Here is a 24528-nt window from a genome sequence, read left to right on the forward strand (position 1 = left end):
AACCCCCCAAATAAAATCCTAACTAAACAAACCTAAGCTCCACATTACCCTGAAAAGGGCATTTGGATGGGCATTGACCTTAAAAGGAAATTTAGCTCATTTTCAAAAGCCCAAACCCTAATCTAAATAAAAACCCACCCAATAAACCCTTAAAAAAAACTAACACTAACCCCTGAAGATCCACTTACAGTTTTGAAGACCGGACATCCATCCTCAACGAAGCCGGGAGAAGTCTTCATCCAAGTGGCAAGAAGTCCTCAACGAAGCCGGGAGAAGTCTTTATCCAAGCCGGCAGAAGTGGTCCTCCAGACAGGCAGAAGTCTTCATCCAGATGGCATCTTACTATCTTCATCCATCTGGCGCGGCGTGGCTCCATCTTCAAGACATCCGGCGCGGAGCATCCTCTTCCATCGAAGTCTTCTTCCAGAATGAAGGTTCCTTTGTATGATGTCATCCAAGATGGCGTCCCTTGAATTCCAATTGGAATTAAAGGTGAAAAAATCTTATTGGCTGATCCAATCAGCCAATAGGATTGAGCTTCAATCCTAATGGCTTCGTTGAGGACTTCTTGCCACTTGGATGAAGACTTCTCCCTGCTTCGTTGAGGATGGATGTACGGTCTTCAAAACTGTAAGTGGATCTTCAGGGGTTAATGTTAGGTTTTTTTAAAGGTTTATTGGGTGGGTTTTATTTTTAGATTAGGGTTTGGGCTTTTGAAAAAGAGCTAAATGCCCTTTTAAGGGCAATGCCCATCCAAATAACCTTTTCAGGGCAATGGGGAGCTTAGGTTTTTTTTAGTTAGGGTTTTATTTGGGGGGTTGGTTGTGTGGGTGGTGGGTTTTACTGTTGGGGGTTGTTTGTATTTTTTTTCCAGGTAAAAAAGCTGATTTCTTTGGGGCAATGCCCAGCAAAAGGCCCTTTTAAGGGTTATTGGTAGTTTAGTTTAGGCTAGGGTTTTTTTATTTTGGGGGGGGCTTTTTTATTTTGATAGGGCTATTAAATTAGGTGTTATTAGTTTAAATATCTGAAAATTTATTTTTTTATTTTGTGTAATTTAGTGGGGGGGTTTTTTGTAATGTAGGTAATTGTATTTAATTTAGGTAATTGATTTAATTGTAGTGTAAGGTTAGGTGTTAGTGTGAGGCAGGTTAGGTTTTATTTTACAGGTAACTTTGTATTTATTTTAGCTAGGTAGTTAGTAAATAGTTAATAACTATTTACTAACTAGTCTACCTAGTTAAAATAAAAACAAACTTGCCTGTAAAATAAAAATAAACTCTAAGCTAGCTACAATGTAACTATTAGTTATATTGTAGCTAGCTTAGGGTTTATTTTATAGGTAAGTATTTTGATTTAAATAGGAATAATTTAGGTAATGATAATAGGTTTTATTTAGATTTATTTTAATTATATTTAAGTTAGGGGGGGGTTAGGGTTAGGGTTAGACTTAGGTTTAGGGGTTAATAAATTTAGTATAGTGGCAACAACATTCGGGGCGGCAGATTAGGGGTTAATAAATGTAGGTAGGTGGCAGCGATGTTAGGGGAGGCAGATTAGGGGTTAATAATATTTAACTAGTGTTTGCGAGGCAGGAGTGCGGTGGTTTGGGGTTAATATGTTTATTATAGTGGCGGCGATGTCTGGAGCGGCAGATTAGGGGTTAATAAGTATAATGTAGGTGTCGGCGATGTTGGGAGTGGCAGATTAGGGGTTAATAAGTGTAAGATTAGGGGTGTTTAGACTCGGAGTTCATGTTAGGGTGTTAGGTGTAAACATAAATTTTGTTTTCCCATAGGAATCAATGGGGCTGTGTTACGGAGCTTAACGCTGCTTTTTTGCAGGTGTTAGACTTTTTCTCAGCCGGCTCTCCCCATTTATGTCTATGGGGAAATCGTGCACGAGCATGTAGGACCAGCTCACCGCGGCTTTCAGCAGCTTTTCAGCAGCGCTGGTATTGGAGTGCAGTATGGAGCTCAATTTTGCTCTACGCTCACTTCTTGCCTGTTAATGCCGGGTTTTTGAAAACCTGTAGGGAAGTGAGCGGTGACAATAACGTGCAAGTTATTACTGCACCGCTCATAACACAAAACTCGTAATCTAGCCATTTATCTTTTGAATAGTAATTAATTTAAATATCTCTATAGCCTGCTTTATATTTTGGTATTGTATTGATTAATTGATAGATATAACTGAACTAAAACACAATGTTTCATGTACTATCTTTTTACTTTAAAGGGACAGTCTACAAAAAAATGGTTATTGTTTAAAAAGATAGATATGTCTTTACTACCCATTCACAGCTTTGCACAACCAACATTGTTATATTAATATACTTTATAACATTTGAACCTCTACATTTCTGCCTGTTTCAAAGGCTTTATTGACAGCCTCTTAATCAAATGCTTTTTTATTTGCATTTCACAACAGGAGACTGCTAGCTCATGTGGGCCATATAGATAACCATGTGTTCACACCCGGAGAGTTTTTTAAGAGTTTGCACTACACAATACTAAATGCAAGTCAATAGATAATAAATACAAAGTCACGTGATCAGGGGGCTGTCAGAAGATGCTTAGATACAAGGTAATCACAGAGGTAAAAAGTATATTAATATAACTGTGTTGGGTTTGCAAAACTGGGGAATTGGTAATAAAGGGATTGATTATCTATCTTTTAAAACAATAAAAATAATATTGTAGACTGTCCCTTTAAAGTGTGTGCTTCATTGTATTACATTTAGTTTTTAATGGGAATTGGAAAGACTGACTCTGTAATAAGCTTTATACTGTATATCTACCATTATTTTTACAGCTATTAAGAGAAATGGGAAAAAGTTAGGTTAAACTCAAAAAATTTTTTTCAGGATTTAGATAGAGAATACCACTTTAGACAACATTCCAATTTACTTCTATTATCTTTTTGCTTCATTCTTTAGATGTCCTTTGTTGAAGAAATAGCAATGCACATGTGTGAGCCAATCACACGAGGCATCTATGTGCAGCCAAAAATCAGCAGCTACTGAGCCTATTTAGATATGCTTTTCACCAAAGGACAGCAAGAGAATGAAGCAAATTAGATAATAGAAGTAAATTGGAAAGTTGTTTAAAATTGAATACTCTTTCTAAGTCATGAAAGAAAAAAAAATAGGTTTCATGTCCTTTTAAACCCGTGAGTGTTGCACTTGACTATAGGAGAACATAAGCATGTTGCATCACTGACTTGCATTAGGAAACATTGCTGCAAACAATTATTTAGTAAAACATTTGTAACTCCTGGAATACTAACTACATCAGAAGTGTATCACAGCGTTTTATTCATTAAAAGTCTAAAGGGGGATTCTTTCTCTTAATCTTCCTATTAAATAGGAATATTGCTAATAAATTCTACATCTCCCTATAAACGTATGTGATGTGCCATACATCTGTTTAGATAGATAGATAGATAGATAGATAGATAGATAGATAGATAGATAGATAGATAGATAGATAGATAGATGATAGATATAGATAAATAGAAAGTGTGCATTATACATATAATGCTTTTAAATGAACTCGCAATCAGATTTTTACAGAGATATAAAAGCTATGGTGACACACTGTGGTTTACCCACTCCTATACTTTGTTTTTACTAGAACCGTTTCCCCTCTGGATAAACATATACATTTGTTACTGCTTTATTAATCTCAAAGAATTAGGAAATATAATCCTTATGTTACAGAAGCTTCCCCTTCCCACCATGATAAATATAACTATATACATATGATACATAAAGATGTATCAAACCTATCCTTATTCCTGTCTGTAATGCAAAACACTCTATTTGACCCTACTCTGTCTGAAAGTCATGACGTAGATGTAGTTTAATCAAAAGGACACTTCACTGAAATGTGCAGCAGCAATATGTAAGTCAATTTATCTTCCTGGGCATTAAGTGATGAGAACGCTGGGCTTGGTATGTTTATAATTATACATTTGGGAATACATTTATGCTCTCTATTAAAGTAAATAGGCTTCCTACTTTTGAGAGAGCTCAGTAAATGCAGCAAACAGCAAAGTAAAGTTTATTAATCTTTCCATGAATTTCTTAATGTTAAATGGACATGAAACCCAACATTTGTCCTTGTTCATACAGACAGAACATATCATTTTAAACAACTTTCCAATTTACTTCTATTATTAATTTTGCTTTATTCTTTCTGTATTCTTTGTTGAAAGAGGACCAATGCACTGCTGGGAGCTAGCTTAAAACATTGGTAAGCCAATAATAAGAGGCATATATGTGCAGCCACCAATCAGCATCTAGCTCCAGAGCCTATCTAGGAATGCTTTTCAATAAAGCAAACCTAGAAAACTAAGCAAATTAAATAAAAGTAAATTGAAAAGTTGTTGAAAATTGTATTCTCTGTCTAAATCACAAAGGAAAAAGCTTTATTGCGGGTGTTTGCGCTCATCAGACTTACCGCTGGTATTATGAGTTGAAAGTAAACGCGATCGCTTAAGCACTATCACAATATATGGTAGAATGATTACTGTGTCCTCAGAGATCTGGTTAATTTTTTTGTGAAACTAAAAAGTTGCACAAAACACATCAAAGATACATTACAAAGTACAGTTACACTCATAATAACATCATCTAATAAAAAATATTTAAAAACAAATATTGCACACAAAAGTTATAAAGGCTTATTAGATATGAGGTCTCAATTAACTTTTATATATATATATATATATATATATATATATATATATATATATATATGTGTGTGTGTGTGTGTGTGTGTGTGTGTACATATGTATTTATGTGTTTATATGTGTATATATGTCTATAAATACAGATATACACATATAAATACATAAATAAATATGTACACACAAATAAACTTTTTACCGTAAATCCAAATTGCGTCCATGCATTTTCTTTTTACTTTCAAATTGTAATATGATGCTAAAGCCAACGCACGCAAACACCCATCATAAACCGCTTTTCAGTAGCGCATAACTGTTAGTGTGCCACTCAGAGTCTGGCCCTAAATGTTATCCTGCAAATTATCTAGTAGAAGTTTGGTAAGATATCACCAGTGTATGTAAGGTTATTCTACTTTGTTACTTGGCATCAAACAAGATTTCCACAGAAAGTGTGTCAGGTGTTTATGTAATTGATTATTAATTTTTCCATTGGAAATGATCAGCCTATCCCAAAAGTTAATGGACCAATCTTTTTAGTAAACTTTCAGAGCATAATATTACCTGAAAACTGCAAGAAAATACCTTCTAGAATACCCTTTGAGAAAGCCTTGACGGCGAAACGCGTCAGTGGCGTCTGTCTGTTTGTCTACATTTTAATATCATAATGGGATAACTTTATTGACACAAGATATCTGTGGAAATCGGTCGTAATATACCTATATTGATGACCGAGTCAGCATGTACTTTCTGGCACGTAAGTCTAGTGGAAAATTGGTATTTAGATTCTCCTTGAAAAAATAAAGAAAGAGGTGTTTTACTATTTCCCAAAAACCCACTTAAGGGGGGTCAAAAGGGGGGGGCTGATTTTTTGAGGATACCTATATCTCAAAAACCATAGATGTTACAGATGTGAAATTTGATATTTAGATTCTCCTTGAAAAATAAAGAAATACATGTTTTACTATTTCTGCAAAATCTGCTTAAAGGGGGTCAAAAGGGTGGGTTGATTTATGAGGATACCTATGTCTCAAAAACCAAAGATGTTACAGACGTGAAAATTGATATTTAGACTCTGCTTGAAAAATAAAGAAACACATGTTTTACCATTTCCCCAAAATCCACTTAAGGGGGGGGGGTAAAAAGAGGGGGTGCCGATTTATGAGGATGCCTTTATCTCAAAAACCAAAGATGTTACAGATGTGAAAATTGGTATGTAGATTCTCCTTGAAAAATATAGAAACACGTGTTTTAACATTTCCCAAGAATCCAGTTAAGGGGGGTCAAAAGGGGTGGTTGATTTATGAGGATACCTATATCTCAAAAAACAAAAATGTTACAGATGTGAAAATTGGTTTGCAGATTCTCCTTTTAAAATAAAGAAATACATTTTTTTAAATTTCCCAAAAATCCACTTAAGGGGGATCAAAAGGGGGTGCTGATTTATGAGGATACCTATATCTCATGAAAATTGGTATTTAGATTACAAGAAACACAAAGAATTAACCAAAATTCAAAAAGTTCATGTCAGTGAGTGTGCAACCCGAACAGGCACACACATGAGGGCACACGTCATTGCGAGTGTTTGCGTTTTTCCCTCAATTTTACAAATCACAAAATTCACGCGAGCGCCGCCATGGGCAAGGGCAACAGCAATAATTTTATATAACACAGAATAATAAATTTAAGGAAGACGTATAGATACTAATAAGAACCAGTAGTGTCATTGGTCCCCACTAATACACCTTGCTATTGATATTTGCAATCCAAATTTGGATGTCATGGCATGGACACATCCTTGCAAGAGATAAAATATAAAATAAAAAATTATTACAAGTGAGTAAGGTGGTGGCATTGTCAAACCAAGAAATGACACCCAAATGTAAAATGTTTACTGTTTAGCTACCTTTTATGAATGAACACATTTAATCATTTTTGTGTTATTGTTAATTCTGTGTTTTCTTCACTATTTAGGATGAGACAGTGTGATTGTGTAATCCAGCAGGATCCTGACATCTTTTGTGTTTATTATCCAGCTGCAAAGAGGGTACTATTTGTTTAGTGGATTCCAAACTAGGCTGAATTAGGCACTAAAGTAAGGACTCTACTCTTAAAAATGTCAATATTCTTTTTGGCTATAGGCACTGCAAATAGCTATGAAAAAACGTGAAGAGAGTAGATAGCCTAGAATTACAGCAAGAGTCTTTTAGAAAGTGTCTTCTTTGTTCTTTGAAAACTTTGTCTTATATACAGTAATTCATTTAAATATTTAACCTGAATAATAGAACTGAATTACTTTTATGATGCTTCTCTCTATACTATATTGAAAGACTTTTGGGTGTTATCACATTCTATTAAGAAACCACTGTGTGTTAGACACCTGTTGAACAGCCTTTTCGTATTCAATATACACAGTCCATGTCTAATGGAGGTTCCCACCTAATCCGTTACCACATAACAGCCAATCTTTTTGCCTCGCCTTATAGGTCTTCAACCCATCAGAGTGTTCCTCCTTGGCATCCACTCATAGCGTGTTATCATGCCAAATGTATACTCATCTGTTACCTTTTCTCTGAGCCTCCGGGCCGTGGCAGGGTCCCTCTTCGGTTATTGGTGTGTTCTGATCTCTCGTGGCGGTGGGTGAGAGCCTAGGGTGCAAGGAATGACTCGCTGACGTGCCTCCCTCGTTCTCCAATCATCAAGCCTCCAGAATATACAATGGAGCACTCTCAGCAGAGTTAAAAAGTAACTATTATTCAACTTTATTTAAGAAATCCACATTTCAAAATAACTCTTTTGCACAGCAGTAATGTGGATGGAGAGTGGGAGCGTACTCCCGGACTTGCTGCTGATGCGTTTCGGCTAAACAGCCGTAATCATAGCTAAAGTCCAAAGGTCAAAACTGACCTTAAGTACACACCTGTAATCTCTCATTGGTTAAAAACATACTTGGAGTAACACCCCTAGTCTCCACCCTCATATCCATAATGATATAATCTTATACAAATGTCTATTTACATACTTTACACAGCATTAGTGAAATTCAAACATAGCAATAGGAATTCTATACTTGACACACTTCAGGCAGCATTGCGGTACTAAGGCTCATATGAACCCATGTCTTTGCTTATCCATATAGAAAACACACAGTTGCTTGTTACTTTTCCAATTGCATTTCCTTAAGGTTCATACTTTCATTAGGGCAATTCATGCTACCCATATTCCTACTGCCTTAATAAGCAAAAAATTAGAACTGTCCACATAGTATACATTTACTTTATTCTATTTGTATTCACATTCTATTAAACACACAGGGGCATATTTATCAAGCTCCGATTGGAGCTTGATGCCCCGTGTTTCTGGCGAGCCTGCAGGCTTGCCAGAAACAGCAGTTATGAAGCAGCGGTCACAAAGACCGCTGCTCCATAACCTGTCCGCCTGCTCTGAGCAGGCGGACACATATCGCCAGAAATCAACCCGATCGAGTACGATCGGGTTGATTGACACCCCCCCTGCTGGTGCAATGCTGAATATGGCGAGCGTATTGCTCGCTATGTTCAGCGAGGTCTGGCGGACCTGATCCGCAGTGTCGGATCAGGTCCGCCAGACCATGATAAATAGGGGCCTAAGACTGATTTTTCTTAAAACTTATCATGATGGCCTTTGACTTATTGATATATCCTATCTTTTCAAGTGGACACAGGACAATTTTACTCTTGAAAGTAATCACATTGCTTAATGTTGTTCCTAAGATGTTAAAGTGATGGCAAATTCTCTCCTTTATGAAATCAGATCTGGCATATATTTTAGATGGAGTTTAATTCATCAGTTGTAATGAATTTATGCTATAACTTACTTTTTAACATAGATATGAAATTCAAATACCCTGCGCTCCGTCACCCACTTCAAATGTCAATTTTTCTGTGAGCGCAAGGTCTGAATTGTTCTCAAATTACTGCTCTAGCTACAAAAAATTACCATATTGGGGGAGCACTGATTGGACAACAATTCAAAACGTTTCAAAGCTCACAGAAAAATTTACTTGAAAGTGGGTGGTGGAGCACAGGGTATTAAAATTTCAAGTCTATATTAAAAAGTAAGTTATAGCGCATCTTCATTACAACTGAACCTCTATCTAAAATAGCACTAACATTTCAGATCTGTTTTTAAAAAGGGGAGAGTTTATCATCACTTTAAGCTGTGCCACATGATGTTTGCTTTTTGTAATTATATTTTTCCATAGAAACAGGTACTACAAAACAAACACACCTCTGTTCTCTTTCTTTCCTATGAGACATTGAACACAAATTATTAATAGTAAACAATAGTCAATGGCTTTGTCTAACAGTATCATTTAGAAAACGGCATTTATGGGCCAAAAAATGTATCTGAGAGGTTTGATCTTAAAAACAGGACTGTCCTTTCAAAGGAGGAACTTTTGAGATTACGATTATGTTCCATGTTAACCTACATTTAATTTTATTCTACGTATTCAGGTTTGTAAAAAAAGAGTTGTGTAAAATGTATAATTTTATTGTAGTGTTCAGTTCCTCTACTTTTGTATATCAGGTTAACCACCAGCAAAAGCTAATTTAGATTTTATTTACACACAACTTACAGAAGTGATTTCTTAAATGTTATATAGTTAAACATTTTCACAGATGAAATTAATAAATGCACACTCACATATTATTTAATTAATGGATTAGCATAGCAAACACCTCTTTTGCTCAACCTTATATTTCATGCTTTCCTTTACTGTACAAATGAATAATTTGTCTGTATCAATAAATTAAAAAGCTTTATAACCTAGCATTTGTATGCAACCTTCCATTTAAAAAATACTTTTGCTAATCAAACTAAGTAAAAAAAGTATAAAACTCTAAAGCTAAACTAGTGATATACAGGGAGTGCAGAATTATTAGGCAAGTTGTATTTTTGAGGATTAATTTTATTATTGAACAACAACCATGTTCTCAATGAACCCAAAAAACTCATTAATATCAAAGCTCAATAGTTTTGGAAGTAGTTTTTAGTTTGTTTTTAGTTATAGCTATTTTAGGGGGATATCTGTGTGTGCAGGTGACTATTACTGTGCATAATTATTAGGCAACTTAACAAAAAACAAATATATACCCATTTCAATTATTTATTTTTACCAGTGAAACCAATATAACATCTCAACATTCACAAATATACATTTCTGACATTCAAAAACAAAACAAAAACAAATCAGTGACCAATATAGCCACCTTTCTTTGCAAGGACACTCAAAAGCCTGCCATCCATGGATTCTGTCAGTGTTTTGATCTGTTCACCATCAACATTGCATGCAGCAGCAACCACAGCCTCCCAGACACTGTTCAGAGAGGTGTACTGTTTTCCCTCCTTGTAAATCTCACATTTGATGATGGACCACAGGTTCTCAATGGGGTTCAGATCAGGTGAACAAGGAGGCCATGTCATTAGATTTTCTTCTTTTATACCCTTTCTTGCCAGCCACGCTGTGGAGTACTTGGACGCGTGTGATGGAGCATTGTCCGGCATGAAAATCATGTTTTTCTTGAAGGATGCAGACTTCTTCCTGTACCACTGCTTGAAGAAGGTGTCTTCCAGAAACTGGCAGTAGGACTGGGAGTTGAGCTTGACTCCATCCTCAACCCGAAAAGGCCCCACAAGCTCATCTTTGATGATACCAGCCCAAACCAGTACTCCACCTCCACCTTGCTGGCGTCTGAGTCGGACTGGAGCTCTCTGCCCTTTACCAATCCAGCCACGGGCCCATCCATCTGGCCCATCAAGACTCACTCTCATTTCATCAGTCCATAAAACCTTAGAAAAATCAGTCTTGAGATATTTCTTGGCCCAGTCTTGACGTTTCAGCTTGTGTGTCTTGTTCAGTGGTGGTCGTCTTTCAGCCTTTCTTACCTTGGCCATGTCTCTGAGTATTGCACACCTTGTGCTTTTGGGCACTCCAGTGATGTTGCAGCTCTGAAATATGGCCAAACTGGTGGCATGTGGCATCTTGGCAGCTGCACGCTTGACTTTTCTCAGGTCATTGGCAGTTATTTTGCGCCTTGGTTTTTCCACACGCTTCTTGCGACCCTGTTGACTATTTTGAATGAAACGCTTGATTGTTTGATGATCACGCTTCAGAAGCTTTGCAATTTTAAGAGTGCTGCATCCCTCTGCAAGATATCTCACTATTTTTTACTTTTCTGAGCCTGTCAAGTCCTTCTTTTGACCCATTTTGCCAAAGGAAAGGAAGTTGCCTAATAATTATGCACACCTGATATAGGGTGTTGATGTCATTAGACCACACCCCTTCTCATTACAGAGATGCACATCACCTAATATGCTTAATTGGTAGTAGGCATTCGAGCCTATACAGCTTGGAGTAAGACAACATGCATAAAGAGGATGATGTGGTCAAAATACTCATTTGCCTAATAATTCTGCACTCCCTGTATATATATATATATATATACAGTATATACTGCAAACTGAATAGCATAATGATTTTCCAACTGTATAGGAGAGTATAATTTGCACAGGTGTCTTATGTGGACACATTTAAATTACTTGTTTTGAATACTGATTAGTTAAATATAAGCAGGGCTGAAAGGATATAGAACTGGAAAATGTTCATGTCTAGGAAAGGGCAATAACTCAACATACAATGTTTACATAAATAAAGTTAAAAGCTTTATTGAAATAACCAAGAAATGTATTTTGGTGCACAACCTATAAGGATTCAATAGTCAATTGCTAATAAAGACAAATCCCTCCCTCTTCTAGGCTAAAAACAAAAACAAAAAACATGTAATTTGTGATCAGAACATAACTGAAAAGTAGCACATTTGTATTATTAATGACAATTAAAACTATCCATTGGTCCTCACTGTGTTGTATATTTTAAATCATAGACAGTTTTTTATGTTTACTGTCACCAATGGTTCTAAATATCACTTTACATAGATATTTATCACAGGTGTCAAAATCACTTCTGAAAAAGTGTTTTACTATAAATATTAAAAGGCAATACCAGTTGAAAAATGACATGTTCTAATTGCTTAGAGCCCTTAAGATTATGGACCATGCACTACCATGTGTTTAACCCCCTGCAAAGGAGATAAAAACACAGTAGAAGTACCGGTTGGGGATCACAGTACTCTGCTGAAAGCGATCAGAGTTGTGTGACTAGCGCTGGAGATTGGATCGGTGGCAGTTTCCGGTACTTTTACTGTATGTTTATACTGTACACTATGCGGGTGTTAAAGGGATAATAAATACAAAACATTTCTATTGTGTTGCTTTAGAATAACATCTACAAATACCTGATAATAATAATGCATAATTATGTCAGACAAGTATTAATGTTTTAAAACAAATAAACATCCTTTTTATTACTGCAGCTATTTTTCAATATCCAAACTCCACCAACCATTTACCTTATTTAGAGAAGCCAAGCTTGGGTGGGTCTGCAAAAAACAAGGCTAGTCATAAAGTTAGTATAAATTACTCTGTTTTCCAGTTATCAGTTAAATCCTATTGGTGAAAGATATGTAGTAGGGTAAGCCTTGAGAAGTGAGCAGGGTGCTTTTCATGTTATGAGGAGTAGAAATTGCGCAATTTTTAAGAGCTAAAGTACATGAAAGGGGGTCAAAATAAAAAAATGAAAATAATGTCCCTTTTGTGGCTCTCAGTTGTATATATAAGACTTATTTGCTCAGGATGGTTTGATAACTGCACTGTTCTAGTACTATCCCTATGTAGAAAAAAGGGGCGGAAGTGCAGGGAAATGCAGGGTACTTAGTCTTAAAATGATGTGCTCTAATTTTTTATTATTATTTTGTCCATTTAATATTCATATATAAAGGGGCAATATTTCAAGATCTTCACTGCCAGTTTATGGGGAGGGTGATGACTGTTTTGGCACCGAGGTTGTGGATAGAAAAAAAATCCACCCCTTTTTTCTACATAGGGATAGTACTAGAACAGTGCAGTTATCAAACTATGCTGAGCAAATCAGTCTTATATATACAACTGGGAGCCACAAAATTCCATAAAATGCCTTTTATTTTACATATCATGTGTCCTTAAACTGGATATTTCAGATATAGGGCAGAATGTTCAAAATATCATCCATTTTATGTCCCCATGATGTGGATATAAAAGTTCTTTTTACGGAATCATGGTAGTATTTATATTCAGGACGATTGTGACACTAATCCTGGGTTATTTTGCTGTGGAGTGATGCTGCTCATTTTCTTGTGCCCTCAAAAATCGCAAACAATATCACATGACCGGGTAGACATCATTGAACTTCATATAAAATCATGCTATAATATTTTAAGATAACTTTGCATATCATCATTTAAATCTATCATTTTATTAGTAAAAAGAGCAGAGTTTTGCTTTTTTTACAGCAGTCCACAAACATTCACCTTGAAAAGCCTCTGGGGTATGGTCACCTAACTGTGAAAAAGATCTGCTGCACTGATCTAAGCAATCACTGCAGGTTATGGGTTTAGGTAAGCTCCCACAAAATGTCAGTATGCACCAGCACACTGTAAACAGTAAAATGGACGTTAAAGGACTATTAATAATAAAATAATTAGTCAAATATAAGTAGACAATTGTGTTTTTGCACATGGAAATGTAAACAGTTTTTAATATGTTTTTGTCATGAGATACAAGGTTTATAATATTTAATGACACACATAAGGATCTGATTTTGAAATTTTGCAATTTGAAGAACTAATCAAAAAATTAAAAGCTGAAGAAAACATAAAATGTGGTGGCCTAGTAATTATTATTATTGAAGGATAAAATCAAATAATTGTTTAGGTTTTTGACACTTAAGACATAAGAAGTCTTGGTTTATCACAAAAAATCATCAGCAAACTGTGATTCTTTTGTAGCAAATGATTGTGGGTATGGTATGTAGATGAGATTCGCCAGGTCTCACTTTTTTGGTTGCAAATCAGGATTACCCTAATGCTAGGAAATTATGGTGTGAATGGTAGAAAATATAACAAAAACTAATCAGAAAACATGACAATGGAGTCCATTGCTTCATTAATACAACCTATAATGTGGATTGAGAATAACTGATTCATCAAAGTATGTTTGTGCACAGAAAGTATCTATCTAACTTGCATAGTTCCGTCACACCATGTAATGATTTCACTTAAGTTTTCAAATGTACTTTGTTCTCTTGGTATCAGTTGTTGAAAAATAATATGTACATATTCTACACTAGTGGGAGCTAGCTGGTGATTGGCTGACTAGATGTGTTTAGCTTGCTCCCAGTAGTGCATTGCTGCTCCTTCAGCAAACTATATCAAGATAATTAAGCAAATTTGATAATAGAACTAAATTGGAATGTTATATAAAATGTTATTTTCTATCTAAATCCCGAAAGAAAACAGCCAATTAAAAATGGTTAGTTGAGACCCAGTGTTCACTGTAAAAATGAAATGCTCCCATTATTTGACCGCTTTGAGAGTTTAAGTTGAGAACGAATTCTAAGAGAGCTTATACAGGCTTGTTATTTGATAGATAATTCTCAAACACTAAAAACTAGCACTTCTGTAAAACTGTTCTCTTCTTCAAGAAGATACCTAAGATACATAAGAAAAAAAACTGCTGCCTATTTCTGGGCATAAGTAGCAAAAAGAGGCGTAAATTCAAGTATACTTTTAAATAAAGCAGAATAATCATAGTTTTAGGGACAAGTCAAAATAAACTTTTTATGACTCAGAAAGAGCATGCAGTTTTAAGACACTTTCCAAATTGCTTTCATTGTTACATTTTGCAGTCTTTTTATATACACACTTTCTGAGGAACAAGCTCCTACTGAGCATGTCCACAAGCTCACAGGGTATATGTATACTAATCTGTGATTGGCTGATGCCAGTCACATGATACAGGGGGCCAGAAAGTGGTAGAAAAAATAAACTTGCCAGAAATAAAATCTACTAATTATTTGAAATTCAGAGTAGGCATTATTGCATTGTATTTTTATTATGCACTTATTAATTATGCAATTGTACTGCCATTCCTATAAAAGAGTAGCAATTACACACGTTAAAATATTATTTTGCTTTAAAGGAACATGAAATCCAGCATTTTTCTTTCATGATTCAGATAGAGCATAACATTTTAAACAACTTTCTAATTTTTTCCCCCAGAACCATTTTAATGGGTGCACCACTCGACTGATTTTACTAACACCCAGAGAAAATGTAAGTCAGTATTCAGTTAAAATGAGCTAATATTAATATTTTTTTAGTTTTATTGCACTATCATTAAATACATTTATGTTAAACTATGCAATTAATTTGTGCTTTAGATAGAAAATATTATAATATTACAAAATATTACGCTGCCCTCAACTGGCTATTTAATTTTTATAATGCCATCCGGCTGGCAACATTTTCTGTGAAGAACATTGTTTCTGATTTATTTCTATTATCAATGATTTTATTTATTCTTTTGAAATCTTTTGTTGAAAAGCAGATATGTAAGCTCAGGAAGATGCATGTTTTTGGAGCACTGTATAGCAGAAGTTTTGCATTATCATTATCAAATATGAAAAAGGGAGAGAAGGGAGATTTTAAAACATATACTATAGCTTAAAGGGACACTAAACCCACATTTTTTCTTTTGTGATTCAGATAGAGCATGCAATTTTAAGCAACTTTCTAATTTACTCCAATTATCAACTTTTCTTCGTTCTTTTGCTTGCTTTCTTTATTTGAAAAAGAAGGCATTTAAGCTAAGGAGCCAGACAATTTTGTATTCAGAACACTGGACAGCACTTGTTTATTGGTAGTGTCCAATCAGCAAGGACAACCTAGGTTGTGAACCAAAAATGGGCCGGCTTCTAAACTTACATTCTTGCTTTTCAAATGAAGATAGCAAGAGAATGAAGAAAAATTGATAATAGGAGTAAATTTGAAAGTTGCTAAAAATGTCATGCTTTATCTGAATCATGAAAGAAAAAATTTGGGTTCAGTGTCCCTTTAACATAGACCAACACATGTTAATCTTCTTAAATCAAGACATGAAGATGGCTGCATGTTTCTACAAAAATGTGGGGTTTGCCACATAAAGCAGATTCTCATCTTAATAAAAATAAAAATGTAAGAAGTTTAAATATGCTGATTCAGAAATGTGAATTAGGGGAAAATGTGATAAATGCAAAATCCCTTGGTTACATTTTTCATGACTCATGCAATAAAAAGTATGTTCTGAAAATACTTTCTGAAGTCTTCATTTTATCTCCTAATACTTCATTTATAATTTTGTAAAAGATGTATCTTTAAAAACATATTATGTTGTCTTTGCTTTTCTGGGTTAGTTGTAATAGATAAATACATACCAGAACAAGTATTAATTGTGTAACAATTGTAAACAGTTGAACGTTTGGATGCAAAAGAAAACCACAAAGCATCTTATCCAAGATTCTGTGGAAAAGTATTAAAGGGACATGAAACCCACATTTTTTCTTTTGTGATTTAGAAAGAGCATGTCATTTTAAACAAGTTTCTAATTTACTTCTATTATTTAATTTGCTTCATTCTCTTGATATCACTTGCTGAAAAGCATATCTAGATATGCTCAGTAGCTGCTTATTGGTTGCTGCACAGAGAGGCCTCATGTGATTGGCTCACACATGTGCATTGCTATTTCTTCAACAAAGGATATCTAAAGAATTTAGCAAATTAGATAATAGAAGTAAATTAGAAAGTTGTTTAAAATTACATGCCCTAGCTGAATCATGATAGTTTAATTTTGACTAGACTGTCCCTTTAACTATGTAGTTTTGGGGTTTTTTTCCAGTGAGAATTAATAATACACAGGAAATCAAAGCTTTATATCCTGCTTGCAACCCATGTTCTCAGGGCTATTGACAGGCACGGGTTTAATCAATGGCCTCTATATTACTAGTAGCCAAAGGGTTAATCGCAGATGTGTGTTACTGATGACCAAGGTGTTAATCACTGTTCTGTATGTTTCAGATAGTCAAGAGGATAAGTATTCTTCTCTATTATTGGCAGCCAAGGAATTAATCACCTGAGTGTTACTGGAAGTAAGGGACATAATATCATTGCTATGTTTACTACTTGTAACAAAGGGGTTCATCCCGGCCTCATCAATATGTAATAAGGGTGTGATTTTGAAGAGGAGCATTGAGTTTATGCAAGGAGTAAAACATGAGGAATATTTGTACCTATTCACATCACTAATGTGGGTTATATTTAAGGCAGTTTGGTCACAACTTAAGTAATACATTTCCTCTATGTTACCTGTCAGGAGCAGAATATTATATTCAGGCTAGCCATGTCATCAATGAAAATTTTGATAATATAACTTGATGTAATATTGATTTATTTGAAGTACTAGAATGATCTGCTGCATGCACGTCTACATGTACACAAAGGTAAGCAAGGCCTAGAGTGGCACATACGTATGGCCAGAGGAATTTCAACTTGTACTAACTCCTCTCCCATCATACATAAAAAGAACATACTTGCCACCACCTTTGTTACATACTCTTCCACTTGTTAATATCTAAATAAATATGAAGGAATCAGTTAACCAGGAAAAAGTATAAAGAAAAAATACATATTTAACAATAAATAGGAAGATAATGAGGGCTCCACCCATGAGTTACCATCTAGAATTGATGACTGTTCTATCTAAGGTTTTCTTCATTAGAGAAGGGACTGGGAGCAACAAGATTAACCCCTTAAGGACCAGCGACGTACCCTGTATGTCACTGGCCTTTTATTGGGACTTGATTGTTTTATAGCGCGGTCTTGTCACCAGCGTTGAGACTGCTCTATTCCACAAAGCCTGCTGGACTGAGGGTATTAATAGCGTCTTCTTGCTAGACTTGTGCTATTATGTCCTGAAAAAAACCTTAACGACCAGTGACATACAGGGTACATTGTGGTCATTAAGGGGTTAAAAGCCTCGGAATATGAAAATAACAAATATATCTACTAAAGAATAAACTTATACTTGTTATTTCTACATCAATGATTTGCATTTCCAGTTATTTCAGTTCTTTGTTAATATTTTAATACAAAGGTGCACTTAGAGTACTTTCTATGTATATTCTTTTGGATTTATTTTTTTTAGCAGACATGATTATTAATTATTATTCAAAGAAAAGGCTTATAAAGCATCACTCTTACAAAGTGTTCATTCACAGTATGTCCCTTTTTTGATGGCATAACACTCCTGATTAACATTTATATTTTCATGTTTTACTTTGATATTATAAACAGAGCTCGACAACATTCATCTCATGTTAATTCAAAGTGTCAACAATACAGAATTTATATTATTTTTAAACTAAGTGTCACTGCTATAGCCAGATGGTATATGACAGTTACATTGTCACCTCCTTTATACATGCCCCCACCTCCACTACTATGACTTAAAGGGACATGAAACCCACATTTTTTCTTTCATGATTTAGGTAGAACATACAATTAAACAAACTTCTATTATAAAATATGTTTATTTCTCCTGGTATCATCTGTTGAAAGAGCAGCAATGCACTGCTGGTTTCTAACTGAACACATGGGTGAGCTAATGATGAGAGAGAAAGAAAGAGAGAAAGAAAGAAAGAAAGAAAGAGAGAGAGAGAGAGAGAGAGAGAGAGAGAGAGAGAGAGAGAGAGAGAGAAAGAAAGAAAGAAAGAAAGAAAGAAAGAGAGAAAGAAAGAAAGAAAGAAAGAAAGAAAGAAAGAAAGAAAGAAAGAAAGAAAGAAAGAAAGAAAGAAAGAAAGAGAGAAAGAGACCAATCAGAAGCTAGAACCTAGGTACTTTGGTGCTCTGAGCTTACCTAGATAAACCTTTAAGCAAAGGATAACAAGAGAAGGAAGCAAATCAAATAATAGAAGTAAATTGCAAAGTTGTTTAAAATTGTATGCTCTGTCTAAATCATGAATGTACAGTATAATTACTGTCCCTTTAATGAAAATTTTGGTTGGAACTGTAAACATTTGAATCTACAATAAAACACAATAAAACATATTAAAGTGAAAAATGTATGTTCATAAAAAAAATAATTTTATAAAAAAAACCTACATCAATATCATTCAGGGAAGTGGACCAGTAAGCATTTAAATACATTGCATTATAAATAAAGTGTCCTGTTTTACAATGTAGGCAGCTCATTCATTTCTTCCATCAATTATAGCACCAGAAAGGACAATACAAAAAGGCAGCAGGATATTGTAAGCTATTTGCCAATTACACTGTAAAGACACAATGAAGAATTGCCCATATGAAAAACAATGAAGAAAAATTCCATAGCAACGTTGTTTTTCCAATATATTTATGTAAAACATGCTTTAATTAAATATGTAACTTGTATTGTAAATGTTTCTAGCCTAAATGTTTTTGTTTTGCCTGTATTTAATTAATTAAGCTTATGATAGGCAGAAGACAGATAGAAGCCAACCTCTGTACAAAATACAGCAGACTGACCATTTAAATACCAGATAATGTACTTTTAAAAAACAAAATTTTCATTGCACTTAAAGAATAATCTTTACTGAATTACTGGCACATAGAATTCTTAACAGATTCATTACTTTATTCAAGCAAACACCACCCTGATGAATCATGTTTGTTTGGCTCATATTCTACACAGATCTGTATCACTTATTTAGGCAAATCGAGCAGCTGTCTAGGAGCAACATTCAATAAGTGACAGTAACTTGTAAGACTCACCTTATATTTTAAAGGCAAACAAAATATATATATTTTTTTTTAATTTTTATTTATAAACTATATATATATATATATATATATATATATATATATATATATATATATATATACATACATATATATAAATATATACACGTATATATACTGTATATATATATATATATATATATATATATATATATGACTTAGCTCAGCTTTTCGTTTTCAAATATTTTATTTCACAATAAAGAATTTGAAAATGAAAAACTGAGCTGAGTCATATATAAAGATATCAATACTTGATTGAAGCTCAAAAAGCATATCTAAGGGTGCAATCTCACACTGATATATATACAGTATATAGTATATACGGTATATATTAGTGGGCTTGGAACAATGAGTGATCATTTTAAAGGGAAAAAATAGGGAGCACCTAATTAATTTGAGTTTAGTCCATGGCAGTGATAATCTCACCCTAATTTTGTAAAGGCTTTTTTTAAACTGCGACACAAGCATTTATAGGAATATCATAGTATATTTTTTTTTGCCAAGGATAAAAGTGGAACTAAAATTTGTACTTTGAGGATTTATAATGAGTGGGCAAACAAGGTGAACACAACTCAACAAAGTCCACTGGAAGGGAAGACAGAAGATAGTAGAATCCCTGCAAATGTACCTAAATCTGGCTCTATACTAGGGCTGCAACAACTAATCGGTAAATTTGATCATAAAAATAGTTGTCAACAAATCTCATTATCAATTAGGTGGTCAGCGATTAGTTGGTCAGTTGCACAGCACCAGCTGCTTTAATCTGATGATCTACTGCAACTAAGATTGTGCAAAGAAATTGAATTTATTTATTTTTTTCATCTTTTTTTCTATCCGATTAATCGGACAATAATCATCCGATTAATCGGATAGAAAAAATAATAATAAATAAAAATGTTTGCACAATACCATATGCAGGAGTTCATCGTATTGAAGCCGCTGGTGCTGTGCAATTAACCAACTAATCGCTGACCACCTAATTGATAATGAGATTCTTTGACAACTATTTTTATGAACAATCTTACCGATTAGTTGTTGCAGCCCTACTCTATACCAGGATTTGATATCCATAGATTCATACCTTTAAGGCTTTTAGAATATTGATCTGTGGCTCCCATGTATGAGAATGTTGACCAACACTCTTAAAGCATCATCATATTGATATTTTTTCACTATGTAAAATAAATACATTATTGAAAACAAATTGTGAATGTCCTGCTCCAGTGGGATTTTTAGCAGAGGTGTATTCTGGGGTAAAAAAAAGAGAACAGGGAGGCACATTACCCAAATGCCAGTGGTCGCTACAGCCAGAATGTAAAGGAGATTTTTATGGGCCAAGAACTCTCAAATTAGGAAGAGTGAGTGGATGGAGTCTTTGGCAGATTAGTGTTATGGGACACAGACTCGTAATAATGAAGTCTCAAATGTGGGAACACAATTTATATTTATAGAGGTTCTATTACCCTACGTAAGTGCCTAATCTATGCTTGAATACAATAGGCAAAAACATGATTTAAGTGCAAAAAGTGTCCTGTGGTACTTCAAATATAATTCATAACATCAACCTAGCAAACACTGACAAATGACCAACACATAGCCCATAGTGTTAGACCTTCAGCACAATTACATTGTTTAAAACAAATAAGTTACCTAGCCCTAGAGAAAATCTAGCTCATTCAAAGTTTTCTAAATATGAATTTTATATTTGTCCTGATTTGAGATGTATGTAGTACAAAATCAATCTAGCACAAACAAACACAACCAAATAATATCTATAACAGCAACACTTTCCAAGTAACATACAAACAGAAGCTGTGTTCATTACAAAAATACCTATCACAAATGATTTATTGAGTTTTCCCTTAAGCATCAACATCTTTCTCTGTCTTGCAACAACGGACTACAAGAGCAGTATAATTAGAATAATTCAATGTGCTTTGTTGCTTTAAAATCTTGGGGTGATTGTCAATAATTAATAATAATAACCAGTGACAGCAAATCTAATGCCTACAAATTCAATAGAACTGAGATTTTGCTACATCAGTAGTCATAAAAGGAGGCAAAAAAAAAAAATAGGGTGGAACATTTGGAACATATTTGTGCAGAACTTAAATGTTGACTGTCTGAAGTATTTCAATTTCTTACAGCTATATAAAGATCAACAAAAGACTTTTCAAACCCCCATAACAGAACTGTTATTTTTTACACCAACACAGTGATATGTCAGGAAGCAGGTTACATTTGTACACTAGTCTCAGGAATAAAAATATGCAGCATGTGTCCTCATTAAAACATGCTTACCCTTTTCAATTGTGTTCACAAACAATAATTCTAATTAACAACTTTTTGTAGGCAGAAAGAAAATGATGCTAAAGGTAAAATTAATTAATATTCTAGGCTTAACATTTGTAGGATACAAACCTTGTTTTTTTTATTTAGCACATATTTCTGAGGGAGGCAAAGGAATTCAATGCAATATTTTCCAAGTGGTTTCCACTTACCATCTGCCCAATGTAATAGGTTGGCTGGAGATAGCTTTACACTAAGCTTCTAAGGCTTACATGTTTGAGAGTAAAGGTAGATGGATAGATAGATAGATAGATAGATAGATAGATAGATAGATAGATAGATAGATAGATAGATAGATATAGATGATATATAGATTAATAGATATATGTTAGATAGATGGATAGATAAATAGATAGATAAATAGATAGATAATTAGATACAATTGATATATTAGATATATAATGATAGATAGATTTGATTAGATTATATATACAATGATATATATATATATATAGATAGATAGATGATAGATAAGATGATAGACAGACAGACAGATAGATAGATAGATAGATAGATAGATAGATAGATAGATAGATAGATAGATAATAGAGAGAGAGAGAGGGGAGAGACAGAGAAAATACACAAATCATAGAAGCCCCATCTGCTGCACTTTTGGTGTCTAACTTTTTGGGTTGTTTTGAATTCTACAATGTACATGTAATACAATGTTTCATCAATATGTATATAGGACCACAGGACAAGCAATACTTTGTAACACATATAATATGAATTTATGCACATCCCTTGCTTTATCATAAACACATATGCAGAAAAAATAATTTCAGAACATGACTATGCATATTTGATGTATAATAAATATTGCAGCTTAATTATCTGATAGCAATCCTGTAACAATGTGTTTACTGAGCAACTGCTAGATGAATCTGCAACAAAGTAGACACTTGGCAAACAGCTTCAATAAAACAAGTGAACTCTGTTTTGCCCTTGCTGGCTGGACACTATTACCTTGATGAGTTAGTTAAGAACATTTTACTTGATATTCTATTCCAGCACCACAATGCTTACCATAAGACTCTTCTGAGACCTCTGATGCTATGTGCTGAAAGCGAACAGCCAACAACTGGAAAAGTAATACAACTCCAAAGATCCCCTCCATTGCTATGATTCCCTCTCCTGTATCTTTAAATGGTTAACACCAACACAATCCAATTCTCCTTCTATGGGTCTGCTGATACATCCAATCGAACAGGTAAAAAGAAACTTATGCAATAAACATCAGGTGAGATTTACAGAGTCCAGTAAGAATCATCAGGTCCTAGCAGCTGCTGAACAAAGATTTAACTTGTTCAGACACAATCCCAATGCTTTAAAGAAAATATAATTCCTAGTGTTATCTATTTCCTTCTCCAGTAACAAATCGCCCTGTGGCAACTGTCAAAGATAAACAAATGAAGGTTAATTAGACTCTTGTTGAGAAAGCTTTATTTCCAACGAACTTTTCCTTGAACACCTTCTGGATGAGAGAAGCTATGAAGAGCATGAAGGTTTTTTCTTCTCTCTCTGCAGAGACAGTTTCTCCAAACGCAATTCAGCCAAACAAAAATAAAAAAATAAAGAAATTGGAAAACTAATCACTACAATAAAACATAAATATAAAAACAAGCTAAATAATGAAGTGGTAGCAGTAAGTGTGTCGGGGGGAGGGGGTCCTAACACCCAGATGTCACAGACTGTGAAATAGTTGAGCTCAGGGAGTGTGTTAGCTCAGCTAGTCCCCCTTTCTCTCACTTCACTTTACATGCAGAGAAAGCAAAGTAAGGTCTCTTTGATCCGCCTGGGTCCTTCTCAGCCCCCTTTTTTCTTCAGTTGCTTTGCCCTCCCACAATACCTCCTTCCCCTTTTCTTTCTTCAGTGCTTCAAGCAAGCAGAGGCGATGTGTCCAATCAATGCACTTTCATAGGTTGAGCTATAAGGAGATGCATCCTAAATGTCCATTCTTCTCTTTCACAGGAAAAGTCCTGTTCTGCCTGTTAGGATGGTTTTACCAGCAGCACCTCTCTTCTTCTTAATCGTCTGACTGCTGCTTGTTCTCCCACCTTAAAGGCTGATTGCTCCTGGAAAGAAGAAAAGCACTGCCACGCTCCCTCCTCTCCCCCTCCTTCCACCGACCCTCCTCCTCAGCTGAAAGCAAGAACCGGGCTGTTCTTGCAAGTCTCTGTTTACAGCTCCAAACTCACATGCACCCTAGATCCATTTACTGCAAGATACACGGCACATCTCCAGTTCTGAATAAAATATGCTGATGTAGGATGCTGATTTCATTTCTGCTGCACTTGTTTTTGAACTATTAGGATATCAAACTAAGTTTGAATAATTATCTGATACACATAAACGTTTTTTCTTTCTTTATCAGGTTTTATCAATGCACCTTACTGATTTTTCAGTTCAAAACCAAAACACATATTTTATATACCGAAAAAGTATAAACTTACATTTAGTAAAGGATAGGGAATGTTACTGTGTGTTTCTTCTGACATAGACTCTACAGTACTTTGCATTTTTATGTGCAATAATTTGTTTCAAGTTTAATTTTTCTTCCACGTTTAAACAAATGCAAATTTCCACCCTCTCTTCTAATTGTTTCTTTGCAATAAAAAACACATGGACTGTGAGCACTCAGTAGGCTGCTGCAAACTAATTAGCTTGTGTCCACTGAAGACTGTATGTTATTTCACCCTTCAGGCAAACT

At 34.6% G+C, this 24528-nt stretch overlaps 1 protein-coding gene across 1 annotated transcript in view; it reads right to left on the bottom strand.

Moving 5' to 3' along the window:
* PLXDC2 (plexin domain containing 2) overlaps positions 1-23253 on the bottom strand; it is a 1268934-nt gene extending 1245681 nt beyond the window's left edge. Inside the window, exon 1 of the mRNA XM_053713963.1 lies at positions 22845-23253. Coding sequence (XP_053569938.1) covers positions 22845-22935 — 91 coding nt within the window. The 5' untranslated portion in view covers positions 22936-23253. The remainder of the gene's footprint in view (positions 1-22844) is intronic.
* Between the last annotated feature and the right edge of the window lie 1275 nt (positions 23254-24528).

Source organism: Bombina bombina, chromosome 5 (genome assembly GCF_027579735.1).
Source record: "Bombina bombina isolate aBomBom1 chromosome 5, aBomBom1.pri, whole genome shotgun sequence".
In the NCBI taxonomy this organism is placed as follows: Eukaryota; Metazoa; Chordata; class Amphibia; order Anura; family Bombinatoridae; genus Bombina; species Bombina bombina.